General features: G+C 31.1%; 3 protein-coding genes across 3 annotated transcripts; 2 read left to right on the top strand and 1 right to left on the bottom strand.

Annotated features, from left to right (window-relative positions):
- Window positions 1-421: 421 nt before the first annotated feature.
- On the bottom strand, window positions 422-19,429 carry LOC133328640 (procollagen-lysine,2-oxoglutarate 5-dioxygenase). Its single transcript, XM_061537184.1, has 10 exons — window positions 19,294-19,429; window positions 17,211-17,296; window positions 13,609-13,748; window positions 13,004-13,535; window positions 12,544-12,797; window positions 12,229-12,330; window positions 12,037-12,162; window positions 3,704-3,830; window positions 773-1,207; window positions 422-714 (listed from the first exon to the last, which is right to left on the bottom strand). Exons 1-10 carry the CDS (start codon window positions 19,427-19,429, stop codon window positions 430-432), a joined length of 2,223 nt encoding a protein of 740 aa, XP_061393168.1. The 3' UTR covers window positions 422-429.
- On the top strand, window positions 4,543-7,136 carry LOC133328632 (immunoglobulin domain-containing protein oig-4). Its single transcript, XM_061537175.1, has 6 exons — window positions 4,543-4,636; window positions 4,770-4,876; window positions 4,950-5,031; window positions 5,099-5,166; window positions 6,905-6,980; window positions 7,053-7,136. Exons 1-6 carry the CDS (start codon window positions 4,543-4,545, stop codon window positions 7,133-7,135), a joined length of 510 nt encoding a protein of 169 aa, XP_061393159.1. The 3' UTR covers window position 7,136.
- On the top strand, window positions 9,802-10,420 carry LOC133328629 (immunoglobulin domain-containing protein oig-4). Its single transcript, XM_061537173.1, has 3 exons — window positions 9,802-9,975; window positions 10,036-10,185; window positions 10,259-10,420. The coding sequence occupies exons 1-3, from the start codon at window positions 9,802-9,804 to the stop codon at window positions 10,415-10,417; spliced, it is 483 nt and encodes a 160-aa protein (XP_061393157.1). The 3' UTR covers window positions 10,418-10,420.
- Window positions 19,430-20,489: the final 1,060 nt, after the last annotated feature.

The following is a 20,489-nucleotide window of genomic DNA, read 5'->3' as shown; positions in this document are numbered from 1 at the left end:
GTTGTTGTTTTACATACAATATAAAATGTATTGCTTTTTAAGACTAATAGGTATGTTTGTATGTGTAAAAAGATAGTGATACAAAATAGATGGTAGGAATCAAGACATTACTAAAAACGTAATTAAACACATACGTAGTAACCTGGGGGAAGGGGGCGAAGAATTAAGGACAAATGGAACTTTTCACAAATTTGTTATGGGAAAAATTCCACCACAAATATTTGGAATTCGTTGAAAAATTTTGTTACTTAAAAACTATTAAACGAGCACGACGAAAGAGATTCTCTTATATATTCCACACATTCTCCGAGGTAATGGTGGAAAACAAAACCTTAAAGTAATTTAATTTCTTTGGATATAATTTGTGCTTAACCTTAATAATGGTTGTGGCAACGGTGGTTGTTTGATTGTGAGAGGGTTTGCCTTTATTTATGGATCAATAAAGGAAATCATAATATAACGTGTACCATTGGTTACACGTAAGCCTTCATGATAATGGGTCAAACGACCGGGATGCATAAGCATCCAACCTTTTTTGGTGGCCGTAACGGAACAATTGTAGCGCAGGAAACGACAACCACCACCCTCGTAGTCAATGCCGGCCCGATTCAAGGCAATATTAATGGTATAGGTGGAGGAGTCATGATGTGGTCTCAAGGAGGGTTGTTCATCGGGACGATAGCGCACCACAAAGTTCATCAGGGAGCGAGGAGGCTGAAAAAACCAAACATATTATTATTTGTAATCTTAAGAAAGAATAAAATGTACTTACATTATGATAATAACCCAAAAAGACCTTCTCCTGTAGTGGCCGTACAAAGAGATTCAAAAATTGCAACCATAGAGCATCCAAACCAACTTGTTTCATGTGAATATCCCGGGTAGGTACAGCCTCATAGCCACCCTCTAAACGTTCATCTTTATTACTGCCATCGGACCATTTACCAAAACCTTCCATAATGGCAACCATATCATCACAAAAAGCATCGGTGGCAATTTTAAACCAAAATACATCAGTGCAGGGTTGATTGTATACATAGTTGTCTTCCAATTGTTCTTGATATTCGGGATGAATATATTTGCGAGTCCAATCGAATTTATTCGTAAATAAGGTGTAGAAATCGGGCCGTGTTACAGTGATATCGAAATTATCCGCATTAACCAAATGACCATAGAAACGATCGTTGATAATGAACATATGGACGCCCTAAGGAATGAAAATAAAACAAAGAGGAAATGGAAAATTAGTAAGGATATTCAGATACTGTGATATTATGATCTATAAAATAATAATAATAAAATTTCTAATATAAAATTATTTAGAAAAATAAACGAAAATAACCAAAAATGTTCATCCACCTAAAAAATTACCAATAATATTTTTTAAATACCCATTTTTTACTGATATCTACTAAAACTACAGACTCCATTGACAGCAACCCTGAAAAGTAGAGTCTTCCATGTGAAATTGGGTAAATTTTAAAATAACCCTAAAATTTTTATTTTTCTAAATTAGTAATTTACCAATATTTTTTGTTTGTTTTGAATGCCCAATTTTTACTGATATTTACTAAACCCACATATTCCATTTGGTCCACGACCCATAGTGAAATTTTGTGTAGAATAAATTTTCCATTGCCACCAAAAATGAAAATTTTAGTCTTCCCTGTGAAATTGAGCAAATTTGAAAATAACTCAAAAATGTTTATTTTTTTCATATATTCAAAGTTGCTACGAAGTTTCCCGCATTCGTATCATAGCTACAGATTTTCTTTGTTCGGTGACTCATAATGAAATCTTATGTATAATATTTTTTCCGTTGACAAAAACCCGATAAATTAACGAATTGTGGAAAAAATTTACCTGATTGGGAAAAATAAAAAAATTGCCAAAACAGTTTTTTAAAATGTCCAATTTTGAAGTCGATTTTACTGATAAATTCTAAACCTACAGATTTCGTTTTGTCGGAGACCCTTAGTGAAATTTTGTGTAGTATAAATTTTCCATTGACAACAACCGCGAAAAATTTAGCCTTCTATGTAAAATTTAGAAAATTTATAAAAATAATCCAAAAATGTTTATTGTTTTTATATATTTAAAATTACTACGAATTTAAGCGCAGTTGTATCGAAGCTAGAGATTTTTTGGTCGTTGACTTATGTACAATATTTTTTCCATTGACAACAAACCTCTCAAATAACGAATTGTGAAAAAATTGACCCGATTGGGAAAAATATAAAAATGATCAAAAACTGTTAAAATATCCATTTTCGAAGTCGATTTTTTACTGACAAATTCTAAACCTACAGATTTCATTTTGTCGAAGACCCATAGTGAAATTTTATGAAGAACAAGTTTTCCATTGACGTCAACACCCAAAAACATGCAATTTTAAGTCAAATTTGAAAATACAACTAAAATATTTATTTTTTTTTATTGCTATAGTCAAAATTGCTATGAATTTCCGATTTCATAGCAAGATATTTTCTTTGTTCGGTGAAATCTTATGTATCTTTTATTCGGTGACTAATAATGAAATTCTCCCTAGAATATGTTTCTCATTGACACTTCCGTTCGAAAAAGGAGTTATCTGGGTCAAATAGTGAAATTTTTAAAATTAACCTAAACATTATCTTCTCTTGCACATAACCAAATTTGTTGGCATAATTTTCAATGTTATTATTGTATATAGAAATTGATTTTGTTCGGGAACTTATGGTGAAATTTCGCGTAGAATAATTTTCTCATTGACATCTCCCACGAAAAATCTACTCTACTGGATCAAATGGGCCGATTTTCCAAATTAAACTTAAAATGATTTTATCGTTCACATAACCAAATTTGTTTACTAATATTTCTCATATAATTATTGTATATAGAAACTTATTTTGTTCGGCAACTTATGGTAAAATTTCCCGTAGAATTTTTTTCTCATTGACACCTCCGACCAAAAATGCAGTATTCTAGGTCAAATGGGGACCTTCTTGAAATTAAAAAAATATAAAATTAATAATTCCAAAGTTTTTAGTGATTTTTACCCAAACTTCTAAGCCTCCAGAGCCTTAAGGCCACTTTGCTAAGATCCAAGACCTAGCAGTCAATGTATTTCCTAAGCTTACTTGTAAAATTTGTAAAAAAAATAATTTTCTTCAAAGGCGTTGTTATTTCTCTCCAAGACGTTGTTATTTCTTCACCATTTTTGTATAGTTTTTTATGTGATTTAAATATTTCTGTTACACCCTGGGTGGACCTTGGCCGGATTCTTCAACATTTTCAAAAATCAAAATTTCAAATTTGAACGAAATCGCTTGAAAATTGCTTCTTTTATGGTAAACATTACCAAATTGCCTTGTAAATGACGTTAGATGGCTTAGTTGTCAAAATTTAAAGCATACTTTGGTTTCAATTGCCTTCTATTGAGGAAAAATTATGAAAATTAATAAAAATAATAAAAATTAACGAAAATTAATTGAAAATAAAAACAATTAATAATATTTACTATTATCCCAGACTATATTTTCCGGAAACTGCTGGAATTTTCCTGCAATTTCCCTTGGGAAAAATAAAAAAGACTCTTTATAATACCATAATAACAAATAAATCTCGTAACTTGTGCGGAAATTAATTTGCATAGGCATTATTCACTATTTAAATAATAGTAAAATTCTGCTCTTCTTCTTCTCCTCAAAAAAGTCGTACTTACCGCATTTCTAAGTGATTCACACATGGCCATATCGGGGTCATAATATTGATGATCATAGTTGAGATGTTCAAAGGCAGTGTTTTTGATCAAATAAATGCTGGACACATAAGGCACATTCCACATGCCACTGGAAAGAGAAGTAAAGAGAAGAACAAAAAAAATTAAAAAATATGGATAAAAATAAAATCACAAACACAGTAAGTCGCAATGAATGTAAATTGAGCAACAGAGCCATTCGGAACAGACAGAAACAAATATATTATCTAAGGGGATAAAAGTGTAATCAGATTAAAGACCTGAGAATCTCAGTCATTTATAAAAAAACAGGGGTCACAAAACACCATGACTAACCCCTTGCTAGTGGGGCATGCTCAAAACAAATGATCACCCACAACTACTCCTCATAACGCTCATCAACCTCAACGCTCATCTCAACCATCCATCACAATAACGGGCTGGCTATGTGAGTGAGAGTGTGGGTTGGCAGCCCGACTGGCTGGCTGTTTGGTTGGCTCACAGTTTGATTTTTCTGACTGGGGGTCACCAGTATACCATAGACACTTCAAGCTCCAACATACCAACCAGGCAGCAGCGCAATAGGTGTCCAAATTAAATACTCAACAGCATTTAAGGCTGAATTGAAATTCACGCTGTTCTGAAAACAAAAAAAATTGCAAAAGCGAAAAACAACAACAAATCTATTTTTAATTTTTTTGGGTCAAAAACGCCGTTACAAAAACAAAAACCACAAAAAAAATTAAAAATTTTATTTTTTAAGTGGTCCGGTCGGATTGATTGGTGGACAAAAACGCATTCTCTTCGTTGTGAAAACAAAAAAAATGTGTTGGTCTTCTCATCGTCATCAACAGCAGCTGAAATTTTTAATATTTATTGTGATTTTATTAATACGGGCCAATACGTTGGAGGGTCAAAGTAAGGGATTTTGAAAGAAAAACATATTTTTTTTAATTAAAAAAAAACAGAATTAAATAAAATATTTTTTCCAATTTTTTAAAAAACATTATTTTTTTTGAAAATTTTTAAAATTCTTCGATCCTTTTCCTAGGAACTGTCAGTGGCCGTGGTGTATTACGTCGAAATTATACGGGTAAAAAACCAGTGCTGATACAACATCGTACCCCAGATGCTGTCAATTATTATGATCATGAAAATGTATGGTGAAGTGAAGCAAGATTGATCAAGAAAATTTTGGATTTATTGAAAAGTTGTTTTTTTTTTTTTGTAGGGTGCCAAAATAATCAAATCCTCCCACTTTGAATTGGACTATACATTGGGACGAAAAATCACCTTCTTTTGTATGGCTCAGGGTAAGTTTGGAAAAGAAGTGAAATAAATTTTGAATTTCATAAAATTTTTAATTTCACTTCCCCGAAGGTAATCCTCGCCCCACCATAACCTGGTTTAAAGATGGCTCGGAATTGTATCAGCATCGTTTCTTTCAGGTATGTCAAATATAAAAAAATCTAGATAATCTAAGCAAGATAATAAGATAAATAAATGATTAAAGTAAGATAATTAGATAACTAATTCATCTATGTTAGATAGATAAATAATAATAGATAATGTATCTATTATTATTCATTTATCTAACATAGATAATTTATATATGTTATCTAAATAACATAGATAATGTATCTATGTTGTCTAAATATCATAGATAATTTATTTATGTTATCTAAATAACATAGATAATGTATCCACCTTACGTAGATAATATATCTACGTTATATAACTAATATAGATAAGATATAGATATAGATATCTACGTTATCTAAATAACATAGATAAACTATTTACGTTATCTAAATAACAGATAATTTATCTACGTTATGCAAATAAAGTAGATAATGTTTATATATAAATGACATACATAATGTGTGTACGTTTATTAATAACTTATGTAATGTATCTAAGTTATATAAATAAAGTAGATAATTTATCTACGGTATATTAATAACTTAGTTGATGTATCTACGTTATCCAAACACCTCGGATAAATTATCTAACTCATCCAAATGTATCTACGTTATCCAAACATCTCAGATAAATCATCTAACTTATCTAAAATGTATCTACATTATTCAAACACCTCAGATAAATTATACAACTCATACAAAATGTGTCTCAGTTATCCAACCACCCCAGATAAATTATCTAACTCATCTAAAATGTATCTATGTTATCCAAACACTTAGTATAAATTATCTAAATCATCCAGATAAATTATCTAACTCATTTAAAATGTATCTACGTTATCCAAAAACCGCGGGAAAATTTTCTAACTCATCTAAAATGTATCTTCGTTATCCAAAGACCTCAGATAACTTATCTAACTCATTTAAAATATATCTACGTTATCCAAACACCTCAGTTAAATTATCTAACTCATTTAAAATATATCTTCGTTATCCAAACACCTCAGATAAATTATCTAAGTCATCTAAAATGTATCTACGTTATCCAAACACCTCGGATAAATTATCTGACTCATCCGAAATGTATCTATGTTATCTAGATAATGTGTAAAAGGTATCTAAGTTGTCCAAATGACATCTAAAAATTATCTGGACTATCTAGATAAGGGTTATAATAACCCCATAATTTGGATAGTGTATCTACATTATTAAAACACATCGTTTCTAAGTGGTCTAAATAACATCTAAAATTTATCTCAGTTATCTAGATAAGGTTTAAAATGTATCTTCATTATCCAAACGCCCCAGATAATTTATCTAACTTATTCAAACGCATTGGATAATGTCTTGGCAATATCCCAACACCTCATATGATTTATCTAACGTAACTAAACTGCTCGATTACGTATTTACATTATCTATACATGCGGATAATTTATCTACATTCTTCAAAAATTGACAGATAATTTATCTTTGCTATCCAAACCTAATGAATAATGTATATCTACATAAAATAGTTTATTATATCTACATTATCTAGATAATGTAAGTTATCTATGGTATCTGTTATCTAGAAAATGTAAAAAATGTATCTACCTTTCATAAATATCATTTAGAACGTATCTAAGCCATTAAATTTATTCCAGATAATGTTTGCTTCAATTTATCTAAAGTATAATACTACTAATAACATATTTATCTAGAAATTATAGCAATAAATCTTTTTTCTTTTAAATCCAAAAATGTTTCCATATTTTTCTTGCAGGTCCATGAGGCCCATATCGATAATAATATTATTAAATCGAAAATGGAAATTGATCCGACTACACAAATGGATGCGGGTAAGTACAGGACGTATTATGACCCCAAAATTAAATTGAAAACTAATTCAAACAAATTATGTATCTTTCCAGGATACTATGAATGTCAGGCGGACAACATTTATGCCATTGATCGGCGAGGTTTTCGCACCGACTATGTTATGGTGAATTTTTGAAGATATCGCCACTCCCTTTTTCCATCTTGTATTTATTTTTACATTTTGTATACGAAAAGAAAAAACAACAAAACAGAAAAATTGAAACCGTTTAACTTAATAAAATTAAAAATGTAGAAAATTCTAAAATATTACAACAAACAAACAAGCCTATTTTGAATTTATTTAATGGATTTAAATGATTCCGTTTAAAAGGTGTCAAAAACGGATCAACTGAATTGAATTGGGCGCCATTGTGGTATTTTCTGGAATTTCATCAATAAAGAAGACCAGAAGCCATTCACCGCGTTCGTCGTTGAATGTTTGTGGACTTTTCTCGCGGATTTTTGTCGTTGTTGTTATTGTTGATATTATTTTGTAACGAAAAAATTACTTCAATTATTTAATTTAAATGCGCGCAACAATAACAACAAATAAGTGTAGTACAGAGAATGATTTTTAAGAGATGGAGAGAATTTTTTATGTGTGGGAAAATTTAATGGAGAGCCAAGAAAGAAAAACTAAGAGTTAAAGCGAGAGAGAGCTGGGATGGGGGTACATCATGCAGTAAATACTGCGCAGCAAATATGGGTATGGGATAAAACATGTAGTCAAAGGTATTTGAATTGAGATTTGGAATATTATTTTTTTTAAATAAAACAACACAAGAATAACAGTTATTTTATGACAGTATAACAGTTTGTTAGGGTAGTATAACACTTTTAAAATGAATAAAATTATGTTCGAATTGCTAATAAAAGTCGAAAAAAATAGTAAACGATAAAAACACGAGTATAACAGTTTGTTAGGGTAGTATAACATTTTTAAAATGCATGTAATTATGTTCGAATTGCTAAATAAATGCGAAAATTTGTTTAGCTATAAAAAAACACGAGTATAACAGTTATTTTATGACAGTATAACAGTTTGGTAGAGTAGTATAACAGTTTTAAAACACATACAATTATGTTAAAATTTCTAATAAAAGTCGAAAGAAATATTTAACTTAAAAAAACAGAAATATAACAGTTATGTTATTAAAGTATAACAGTTTGATAAAGCATTATAACAGTTTTTATACGACCGTATTTATTTTAGCATTGCTAATAAAAGACGTATAATAAAGCAACTGTTAAATTTTTACAGTATAACAGTTTGGTAATGTTCTCATAAATTGTTTTGTATAACACTTTCAAAACAAACTGTTATACTGCATTGAAAAATCCGTATATGTGATTTTTTTATTTTTCTTTCAATTTAGAGCCCCGACTAAAATTTCAAAATATATTTTTGGACATATTATTTTGTATAACAGTTTCAAAATAAACTGTTATACTGCATGAAAACCCCCGTATATGTGTCTTTTTACTTTATTGAAATTTTATAACCATAATTACAATTTAAAATATTGATTTTTGGTTATATTACTTTGTATAACAGTTTCAATAAAACTGTTATACTGCATGAAAAAACCCCGTATATGTGATTTTTAATTTTCTTTAATATTAAAATTAAAAAAATACATATTTTTTGTCATATATTTTGTATAACAGTTTCAAAAAAAAAACTGTTATACTGCATGAAAATACCGGTAAATGTGATTTTTTATTTTTCTTCCAAATAAGAGCCCTGACTAAAATGTAAAAATATATTTTTGGTCATATTATTTTGTATAACAGTTTCAAATTAAACTGTTATACTGCCCGAAAATACCCGTAAATGAGATTTTTTAATTTTCTATAATATAAGTAATAAAGTAATAATAATAATGTAATAAAATAAAAAGTAATAAAAATTAAAAATAAATATTTTTGGTCATATATTCTGTATAACAGTTTCAATAAAACTGTTATACTGTGCAGAAAAATTTTTTTTTTTAGATTTTTTCGGAATTTTTCTCTAAATTATAATTTAATTGGGAATTTGATGGATTTTTTTATTGCATTATTGTCCAAATAAAAGAGTTAAATAAAATCTATTCAAAAAAATGATTTGCATCCATTAATGGCTTCTGGAAAAAATCTAATTTAGCCAATGAACCCAAAACACAATATGCAGTTTAATCAGCTACCTTCCCCACACTATCTCTCTCTCCCCTCGCAATGCCCTACAAACAAGTCTGGTGTTCCCCAGACTAATGGGAGCCGACATCCATCAAGAGTTAACTGCCTGTGAGTTTTATGAGTTACGGAAAGAGGTAAATTGTGAAATGTGAATTCGAGACAGAGAGGAAATTTTGAATTCAAAATTAACTCAGATGATCTGCAGATGAGCTTGAGTTAATGCAGATGGGGGTGAGAAAAATTGTGAGTGATAAAAACATAGAAACCCAATGAGCTTGTCTGTGCCCATGGAGGTCAGCTTTTTTGGGTAGATCATGGATAGCTGTGACATCGAATTTTCAGTTCTAAATAGGAAATCCAAACGTGCAAAACGGCAAACAAATAAATCGGCAAAATCAGCAGCACAACAATTGGTCCATAGAGAGAGAAGAGTGTAGATCACAACAACAAAAAAAGAAAGGGAACGTGTTGGCACTCGAAATTAATTGAAACAATTTTAACGAAATCAAAAAAAAAAGGAAAATAAAAAATAGAAAAAAAAATTGAAAAAATTACGGACCCAAAAAGGAAGGAAATTTGACCACCAGACAATAATTTTGAAAAAAGAAAATCTTCTAATAAAAAATGTATTTAAAAGTGGTGTTGCTGTGTGTGTGCATTTTGATATTGACCAGCCCCGTAACTGAAGGACGACGTGGCCGTGGCAGAGGTCGTACCAAATCGAGAGTACAAATTGGTTTACCCATTACAGGGAAATATAGAGATCCCGAATCGGATCAATATTACAATAATAATAATGTAAGAAGAGGGGAAATATTATTTCAGGAATGGTTTTGAAAAACTATAGCCTATTTGTAGGGTGCGAAAATTTTGCAAGCTTCCCACTTTGATTATGAATATGTTTTGGGCCACAAAATTGCCTTTTTGTGTGTGGCCAAGGGTAATCCAAGGCCCCAGATCACTTGGTACAAGGATGGTACGGAGATTTTCCAGCATTTGTATATGCATGTGAGTATGCAGGATGAAATCGGAAAATAAAAAAATACAAAAATTAAAAAAAAAAAACATTTTTTTCTTTAAGGTCCATGAATGGCGTATTGGTGAGGATCGTGTCAAATCGAAAATTGAAATTGATCCGGCCACCCAAATGGATGCAGGGTTGTATGAATGTACCGCCGATAATATGTATTCCATAGATCGTCGTAGTTTTAAAACAGATTTTTCAATTGCTTTCGATTAAAACCACCAAATCAGCAACAGCAAGAGAGATGGATGTTGGAGAGAATGGAGGAGGATGTTTTGTTTAACAATTTACTCAACCCACCAAAAAACAAAACATGAGAGGAGAGAAGAATCAAAAAATATTCAAAAGCCAAAAAAATATCACACCAAAAAATTGAGTATCTGACTGAGGCCAGTGGGAGACAAAAAAGCTTGAGTGTTAGTTTTAAGCTTTTAATCATCATCACCTTTAAATTGTCCAAAGTTCGGAACTTTTTTATGTACATTTTGTCATTTTTTAAACAGCAGAATAAATTGAGAATTTTCTAAAAAAATTGTGAAACGTTGTGCAAACAAATCTACAACCTTAAATGCTTTGAGGGCTCTCAAAATAATTTAAAAATAAACTGCAGCAGATCAGCGATTAGAGGAAATTGAACAAAAGAGACCGACCATCTGAGTTTTAGAGGCAGATGATCATGATTAAGAAATTGTTCGGTGATTATTTAAATAACAAATAAATGGGTCGCTTAAATCCAGTCTCGAAATTGGAAGGGAAAAAAGAAGAAGAAAAAAATTATGGGATTATTTCATTAAATCTTAACAAAATTGGGACAGGTGAGGAGAGCTGCTTAGCAAATTGAAAAATTCAAACCACTGTAACCAAGGCAAAGCGAAAATAAATCTTAAAAAATTGCAGAAGATTGGGAGAAAATGATTAGGGGAATATTGGGAGTTTGGTGCTCCATTTACATAAAATCGGACGAAACTGTATATGGGAGCTATATCTAAATCTGAACCGATTTCAACAAAACTTGGCATACATAAATTTGGACCTAATTCAGTACTCTGTACAAAATTTTGTCTCAGTCGGACCAATATTGGCAGTATGGTGCTCCATTTACATAAAATCGGACGAAACTATATATGCGAGCTATATCTAAATCTGAGCCGATTTTTTCCAATTTCAATAGGGTTCGTCCTTGGGCCAAATTATGGACATGTGCCAAATTTCATTCAAATCGAATCATAAATGCGACCTGTACTTTGTTCAGAAAAATACATAGACGGACAGACTGACTCAGAAACTGATTCTATGCATATTCTCAAAATGAACCATGGGTCTATCTCGATTAGGGGACTATGAATCTACATTTCAACTTTTCTGAAATTAGTTATTTTACCTCCGGAAAGCAAAAATGACATATTGCAGTCACTTTTGATCGGAAAATGCTTTTAAAAGCCTCAAAATATCGGAAATCGGGGCATGGACTCAACATACAAAAATTTCCGCTTGGAAGTTTTTAATCCTGAAAAAATCGGGAACGCAATAAAGCAACTTCTACGATTGGTTAGGACCTTCAAAATTCATAAAATTCGTCGGAACCCTAATATTGAAAAAAATCCTTCAGGCATTACTTTATCCTGTGAACATCCCCTGAAATGGCTAAGATCGACATTGAATTAACTTTTCTCTATGGAGATTCACAAAATCAATTTGGTTTTAAATGTTCTGTAGAGAATTAGTTTCCTGATGAAAAAAAATTAGGAGGTTTCCAGGCTATCTCCCATCCAACTCTGTTACAATTTAATTGCAAAAAAAATAATAATAAAAAAATGCTCTGAAAAAGTACTCACATAATATCACCCTTGACAATATCCACATAATCGGGTGATCGGGCATAATAGCCACCTTCGGATAGGGCACCCCAGAAATTACTCCACAGCTCATTGTATTTGGTGACAACGGGGGCAATGAATTGTCTGTAATAAAAAACAAAATAAATTTTAAAATATTATTTCTAAATTTGAATATTCAAAAATTGTTACCTATTATAGGTCAGCAATTCTCTCAAGACTTCTTTATCATCGATATGGGTATCGGCATCAACAAAGAAAATATAATCGCTTTTCTTTTGTTTGGCTTGTTGGCTGGAATGGAGGATGAAGAAAATGAAAACATTAATGCAATTTATGTAAAACAAAATTACAATGAATCTGGGTAGAACGCAAAAAATATATTTTAAAATCCACCCCTTTTGGGAGGACTCAAAAAATACATTTAAAAAATCCCCGCCTTTTGGATGGACTAAAAAAATATATACTATTTTTATTTTTTTAATTCGGTTTATAACAAAAACTTACACAGCCAATTGCCTAGCCCGACGCTCATCAAATTGATCGGTGGATAGCACAATTTTTGCCGACAAATATTCCTCCTCGTATTTCTTGACATGGGACTTGGCCATGGAATCCAAATATTCCACACCACTGTAGATGAAGAGATGCATGCGATTTTTGGGATAATTCAAATGGGCTGTGTGATTCAGGAACATATCAAAGAAAGGCACGGGAGTGATACCAATCAGGGCCAAGGTGACAATGGGTAGATTGTTGTCCTAGAAAAAAAGAAAACAATAAAAAGAAATTAAAGAAATAAACCAATTACTGCCTATTTCAATAAAATTCGAAACGAAGCAAAATTGCACTAAAAATATTGAAAATTCAAAATTTTGTTAGTTCGAGATTTAGATGTTTTGAATGTTTTTGATTTTTTTTAAAAAAAAAGTAGCATATTATTCTTTTAATCCTGTGGAAAACTCACATCAATCTGCACCCGATTCTCCTGACAAATCAAACAATGGCCATTAAAGGTGTTCGCCAAATAATTGGCAAAGGCATTCAGTTCAACTTTACTCGGCCCATTGCCATGAATGACACTGGGAGTGGTTAGGAAGTTGATATTTTTCAAAGTGCCACGATTGGTTTCCAAATTAACATCCAATTTGACATCATCCTTAGCGCCATTAAGATTTTGGAATATTTTCGATTCAACATCCAATTTCATGCCCAATTTTGCTCTCAACTCTTCATTGAGATATGACTTTGTGTAGTATAGCTGATCATCTTCTAAATTTTCAATGGTGGGCTGCAACAATTGCCATATTTCCGAAGCATAACCAATAAAGGCACCAGAATTTAAATATCTTGAAGCCTTAGGTTCCACACTGGGATATTTGGAGGCCAACTTTACATCAGGCCAGCAGTATTTTTCGGCAGAGAACACCACACGGGCGTTGAAGTCTTTGAATTTTTTAACAATTTCATTTAGGCGGGATGTGAAGACAACATCGTAGCTGTGAAAAAAGGAAAGGAGAAAAAGGGAAATTAATGGAAATCCAGGGAAAATTATTTTAAAACAATTCTTACCTATCTGTAAACATAATAAGGGTATCCTTTTCATCTTTAAGTGGTCTTACGGCTTCTCTCAAGAGATTAACCTTAAAGCCACCACCAACACTGGACATATCACCACCCTTCCATTCTTGATCCAAACCCAGGGGAGTGACCTAAAACAAAACCAAAAAAAGATAACAAAAAATATTAAATTTCATTTATCAGCAAAAGAAAAAATTAAAATAATTATGATTTTCTGGAAACAGAATTTTCTAATCTCATGTTTCTTAACCCAGCCGAGAGCAGGGGTCATTAGAACAAAACACCCGTACTTTAAATTGTCATCTTATTTCCAAAACTGATAAACCGGCTTTTTTCTTTCTATTTCTGGGTCATCGTCAAGCCAGCATCCCAGTGTTTTTTTTTAATTCATTCATATTTTGGTTTTTATCAGTTTCCAATAGGAATTCTGTCCGGACTACGTGATTGAAATAACGCCTAACGTATAAACAGAGAACACATCATCATTCATAACATTGTTGTTGTTTTCCTATTTTCTTATAAACACAAAACGCAATGAAATGAAAATGTGTAAAGAAAATCCAAACAAGAATAAAATTGAGAAAAATCTGGAACATCATCACAACCCAACTGCATTGAAAACCATATGTGGCTTGAATTAATTTTCAAAGAAAAGAATAAAAAACAAATAAGAAAAATTTAAAACAATAACAAATGGGGATATTATATGAAAACGTATTGAACATGTGTTGGAAAAGGCAGGGCAATAAAAAAACCGAACTATGACAGAACATTAACCAGTTGATATGCGATGCGGTTCGGATGTGTGTGTTTGTTTATTAGAACAATAGAGACGAAGACAGAAGGCATGATTAGCCGGTGCGTTTGGTTTTAGTTTACATGATGAGACAGAAACCGGATGCAAATCTGGAAATAATTTTTATTATTTCGATTTTTTAACGGTCTATGACCTCACAGGAATATGATATTTTAACAAAAATATTTTCTTTTTTCAAGAAAATCATTATCTCTTTTAAAAATTATCTTGGAGACCGAATCTTTGAAGAAGAAAAAAATCTAAGGGAAATGCATTTTTTGAATAAAAAAATTAAAAAAAAAGATAATTGTAAATTAAAAAAACTATTTTAGAAAATTCACATAGTAATCTGTGCAGAATTGTGTCCCAATCGGACAAATATTGGGAGTTCACCTAAAATCGGATGAAACTATATATGGGAGCTATATCTAAATCTGAACCGATTTTAACAAAACTTCGCAGACATCAGTCTGGACCTAGTTCAGTACTCTGTGCAATATGTTATCTCGATCAGGGATGGTCCGTATGACAAATTTTTGGGTTTTCGACTGTCAAAAAGGTGTAAACGTCGAAAACGTCATATACCTGTATAAAATGTAGTAAATGTAGAAAACGTAATTTATTCGAATATTATTACCATATACCGTTATTTTCAAAACTACATATTAGTTTTACATATATCTGTCTGTTCCTTACTAGAATTAATACAAAATTCTAAACTTTTTTTAGAAAATTTTTTTGAAATTTTATATGGATTTCAGTAAAGCATACGTAATTTCCAAATTCACTAATGGAAATAGGTATTTTGTCAAAAACCTAATGGTTTTGGGTGGATTTCCGACGTTTCTGACGTATGTAATATACGTCGAAAATGTATGTCATTTACGTCACTATTTCTGACGGACCATCTATGATCTCGATCAGGCAAATATTGGACGATATGTGTATCATTCTCACCCTAAAAAAATATTTAAAAAAATCTATGCCTATCGCTGGGCCCTAAAAGATATGTTTAAAAAATCCACGCCTATGGGCCTGGGTTTGGACATTAGATTTTCTTTTATCGAAGCCGTAAGATATTTTTTAAAGCGAAACCCATAGGCATCTGTTAGGAATTTAGGAAAATATTATAAAAAAATGGGAACCTTCGAAAAATATTTTGAAAAACTTAGAAAAAAATTTTAAAAATCCTGGCCTATGGCTGGACCTTAAAAACATATTTTTAAAAAAATCCATAATCTGACTTAGGAAAATATTTTCAACAAATCTACGTTTATAAGAGGACCTTAGGACGGGCTGAACCTTAAAAAAAAATTTGTGGTTTTCCCTTTGCATGTGAAGACTACGCTTGCTTTATTTTGTAAGCCTTAATGTCTCGATTTTTGCCACTTCACCACCAACTTGACAATTTTCTATCGTCTCTGATTCATGTATTTTTTTCAGATTACCTATATATAATCTCAAAATATATATAATTGACATTTTAAAATGACTGAAACATTTATTACCCTGTTATTCTGAATAATTAATGACTCGACGGCAGCGTTTTATTTGAAATTAGGTGGAGCTTGCAGAACCGCTTAATTAGAATAGTTTATTGCAAATTTATTGATTAGGTTTGTTGCTGTTTTTTTAATGTAGTTTTGCTCGTAAATTTTGCATGTAATTGATAAGAGAATCTCGTGAGGTTGGCAAGAAAAATGAGGGCGGGGAAACAAAGTTGCATTTCTTAACAAAAAACAAAAATTCTTTGATCTCTAGCTACTACATTAAGGAACTTAGTTTTTTTAGTAATTGCCTTTGCCTAATGTAAATCAATATCTGTTAGGGTGTTTTCACCGTGCTGATCTGTTCAATACTTTTATGGAGTAAATAAAACTAATTTAGTTAATTTTTTTACTCAAAGTTTCGTTGGTCTTTTTCAATAATTTTCTTTCTGTGGCAATTATCAGTTTTTTAGTTAGAGTGGAGGAAATCCTTTGCCATTCCCCTTTCCTGCCTCATTGTGCCTAGTTTAAATAGAAAAACAATAAATTAATTACAATTAACAATACAAGTCAACATTATCAATACTTAGTTTGTTTTCATTCTCATTTTGCAATTTGTTTTCATTACTTCACAGCTCTCAAAACTCTGACCAACAAAAATTATCGAATTGAATATTCCGCAAGCGTACATAATTCAAGTTTAATATATTCAAAACCAAAAAATTGATTATTTTTTAGAGCTGCGCTGTTATTTTAAATGTCAAGAAAGAAGAAAAGACGAAGATGATTGAAGAAAAAATACAACAAAGTTAGCTTGGAGTTTACGCCAACAGTTACGCATCAAGTGTACAGACCATCAGCCCTTCCCTAAGAAAAGGAAACCGGTAATGCTTATATGTGAGTGTGTGTTTGCCAAACAAATGCCGGCTACCGCGGCTTGACAAAAAAACATCAATCAATTTGATGAATGTTTTAAAAATTAAAATAAATATCTATGATCGCTAATAACCACTAATCATAGTTATTTGATATTATTTTGTTTGTGTAAATGCTATTCAAAACCTGTTTTAATTCAATATTTGGTTCTTTTGTTTTTTATAAAAACACCATTCAAACTCTGAAATGAATATCGTTTTGTGTGACTCCTATTGTTTGGCGATTAGTAGTTCTGATCTAAATGCATTAATTGTTGTTATTTGTTTATCTTCTGTTCCGAAATAAACTAGTTTTTAAAAATCGTGTCTCTTCTGTGAATAGGGAGAAAGGTGTTAAAAAGCATTTCTTATTAGAATATTTATGGTGGAACTTACCTCAATATCATAGACCTTGGCTGAACGCATATAACGCAAGAAGCCATCGGTACGCTCGGTGGCCACTGTGAAGACTTTTACTTTGACTGTAAGGGAAAATAGGGTAAAAAGAAATCGATTAATAAATGGATGTAGGAAATAGTTACAAAAAAAAAATAGTTAAACAAAAAATTAAAGAGAACAGTATTAAATTTGTACCTATACAAATAAATGAGCTGAAGAGGAGATTTATAGACGAGCTGAAGGGAGTCTTTATAGACGAGCTGGAGGGAGTCTTAATAGACGAGCTGAAGGAAGTCTTTATAGACGAGCTGTAAGGAGTCCTTATAGCCGAACTGAATAGGATATTTTATATACAAGCTGAAGGTATTCTTTATAGACGAACCAAAGGACATCTTTATAGAAAAGCTGTATGGAATCTTTATAGATGAGATGTAGGGTGTCTTTATGGACCAGCTGTAGTGGTATTTATGACGAGCTGAAGGAAGCCTTTATAGACGAGCTGTATGGAATCTCTATAGATGCGCTGAATGAAGTCTTTATGACGAGTTTCAGGGAAACTTTATAGACGAACTGAAGGAGTCTGTATAGATGGGCTGTAGGGAGTCTTTATAGACGAGCTGTAGGCAGTCATTTAGGTGAACTATAGGTAGTATTCGTAGAGGTAGGTGGTAGTAGCTGGAGAGTTCTTATATACGAACTAGTACATCTTTACATGTTAGATTTTATGCCAAGAATTCATAACTCTCAATTTTCTCTAATGATGCCACAAATATTGCATTTCTTTGAATCCTTTTATTATTTCTCCATTAGCCTTTCGACATATTTTAGACTTTCTTCTGAAACTGTCAAGTTCTAATGTTCTAAAAATATATTTTATAAAGGATCACTTTGAGAAAAAAATTATTATGTTTTTTTAATTTTTTACTTTTACCAATAATTGTGATTATATGTGCTACCTTCCTTCTTGTTATTTTATTAAACCCTTTTGGAATATTTTCTAAATGAATCTCATCATATTTTTCCTGACAAATTTAACTTTAATATAAAAGGTTTTGGAATCCATCCTTTTTTCTTGTTATATCCTCATAATTCATAATTATCAATTTCCTCTAATGATACCACAAATATTAAATTTCTTCGAATCCTTTTATTTGTTTCCTCCAACATCCTTTGGACATATTTTGCACTTTCTTCTAAAACTGGCAAAATGTTCTAAAAATACATTTTTACTTTTACCTATATTGGTTGGTGATGGCCACCTTCCTTCTTATTATTTTATTTAACACCTTTGGAATATTTTCTGATTGAATACTACCCTATTTTTCCTGAGAACTTTGACTGGCCTTTGAATCCTTTTCTTTTGTTTTTTATCCTCATTTTCATATCTGAAAAATGCAAAATTCAATTTCATAAAAACATTACTTAAAAAAAATTAATAAGTATCCAATTTTGTTATTTTACCTAAACCTGTGTGTATACATATCTATATGTCCTTGAGTACAAAATTCGCACACTTGTTGCTTGTCCTAGTTTTTTGGGTTTGAAACCGGAAAAAAGCATGTTCATCCATAATCATGTCACTCTTATCTCTACAAATACACCATATACACATTTCATTATATATTTCCAAGAATTATAAATTTAATATTCACATGCCGAATATTTCATTTCACATCCATGAAATTATACATATATACCCGACACCATCATTGCACACATGATATTCTGCATGAATGCATTGCCTTTATAGTTTTCCAAGTGTATTTTTTGCATAGCTCTTATTAAAAAGAATGATATCATGTTTTTTTGGATTCCATCCATATAGGCAGAACACATTTCAAAAACAACAACAACTAAAAACAAATCTTTAAATTTTTTCCTTTATGATTTCTTCACCTCCAGCCAGCCAACCAACCAACTATTAGGCTCTTGAGTGTAATAGATATGGCAGGCAGACCCAACCATCCATCCACAACATACCCCTCTCCTGACTGACTGGTCTCAGTATATAAACATAAAATAAACTATAATTATTAATAAAAAACAGAAATAAATGAATTGCAACTTTTTGTTTACATACCATCAAGTGGTGTTTCATCCTCCACCGCCGCCGCCGTTGACGTTTCCGATATCACTTCATCTTGAATGCATTTCACATGGACAATTAGCACACACAGTAGTAGCATAAAGCTACTACATTTTTTAAAACTAAGCATATTTTGTTTTTGTTGTTAAATAATTATGAATTATTTCGCACAACTAGAGGAGGAGGGGTTTTATGTTTCCCGACTTAGGATTGCATGAGATATAGCTTCCTTTTTTACACTTGTTGTATTCTTGTGATTTCCTTCTTTTTTGTTGATATTTCTTTTCTTATTTGCTTCCTTTACACTTAATTAATGTATTTTATTTACTTTTCACTTGTTAAATAGCGTTTCTTTTTAATTAATAAATGATTTTTATTTAAAACAAAGTAAAACACATCCCCAACAAGTTCACGCACGCACCACAAACCAAACCGCTCCAGACAAATGTTTTGTGACAAATGAAATGAATTGCTCCCCTTTACAACAAATGAAAATAAATATGTGCTCTCACACTCACAGTCGCTCTCAGTGAGAGGGCGTTGCTACACCATTGAATGATAACAATGGCTGGAGCACAATGCAACGTCAAGGCGTTTGGCGTTGAATGGCGATAATAAAGAAGAAAATTCGAGATAAAGGCAAACTGTGGGCATTTATTTAAAAAAAAACATTGATATTAAATATTAAATTATCAAAAAATATTGGGGAATAGTTTAAAGAGAACAAAATGCTCTCTTATTATTATGTATTTATAGAGCTCAATGGAAACGCTAAGGCGTTTGAAATTGATAATAAAGAAAAATTATTGATAAAGGAAAATAATTATTAAATGAAAATTTATTAAAAAATGTTACTAAAAATTAAAATATTGAAATCATATAATATATATATTTTCTATTTTAGTAACTAAAATTATTATATAAATGTTAGGAAATAAAAACTTTATATTTTTATTAAGAAAGAATTATTTTTTTTTTTTAATATTGCATATAAAATTCACGCTCTGTTAATCCTTAAAAATTTATTATTTTAAAACCCCATTGGTGATAGAAAAAATATTCTATAAAAATCGATACACTATACTAGTTATACAAAGTCTTCATAATACGAGCTGAAGGGAGTCTTTGTAGACGAACTGGAGGGAGTATTTATAGGCGAGCTGAAGGAAGTTTTTTAGACGACCTGAAGG

This window comes from Musca vetustissima, unplaced genomic scaffold (genome assembly GCF_032173495.1).
Source record: "Musca vetustissima isolate MV318-11 ecotype Yass unplaced genomic scaffold, APGP_CSIRO_Mvet_v1 utg1071, whole genome shotgun sequence".
Lineage (NCBI taxonomy): Eukaryota > Metazoa > Arthropoda > Insecta > Diptera > Muscidae > Musca > Musca vetustissima.
Note: the sequence above shows the minus strand (reverse complement) of the source record. Positions and strands in the feature narration are given on the sequence as shown.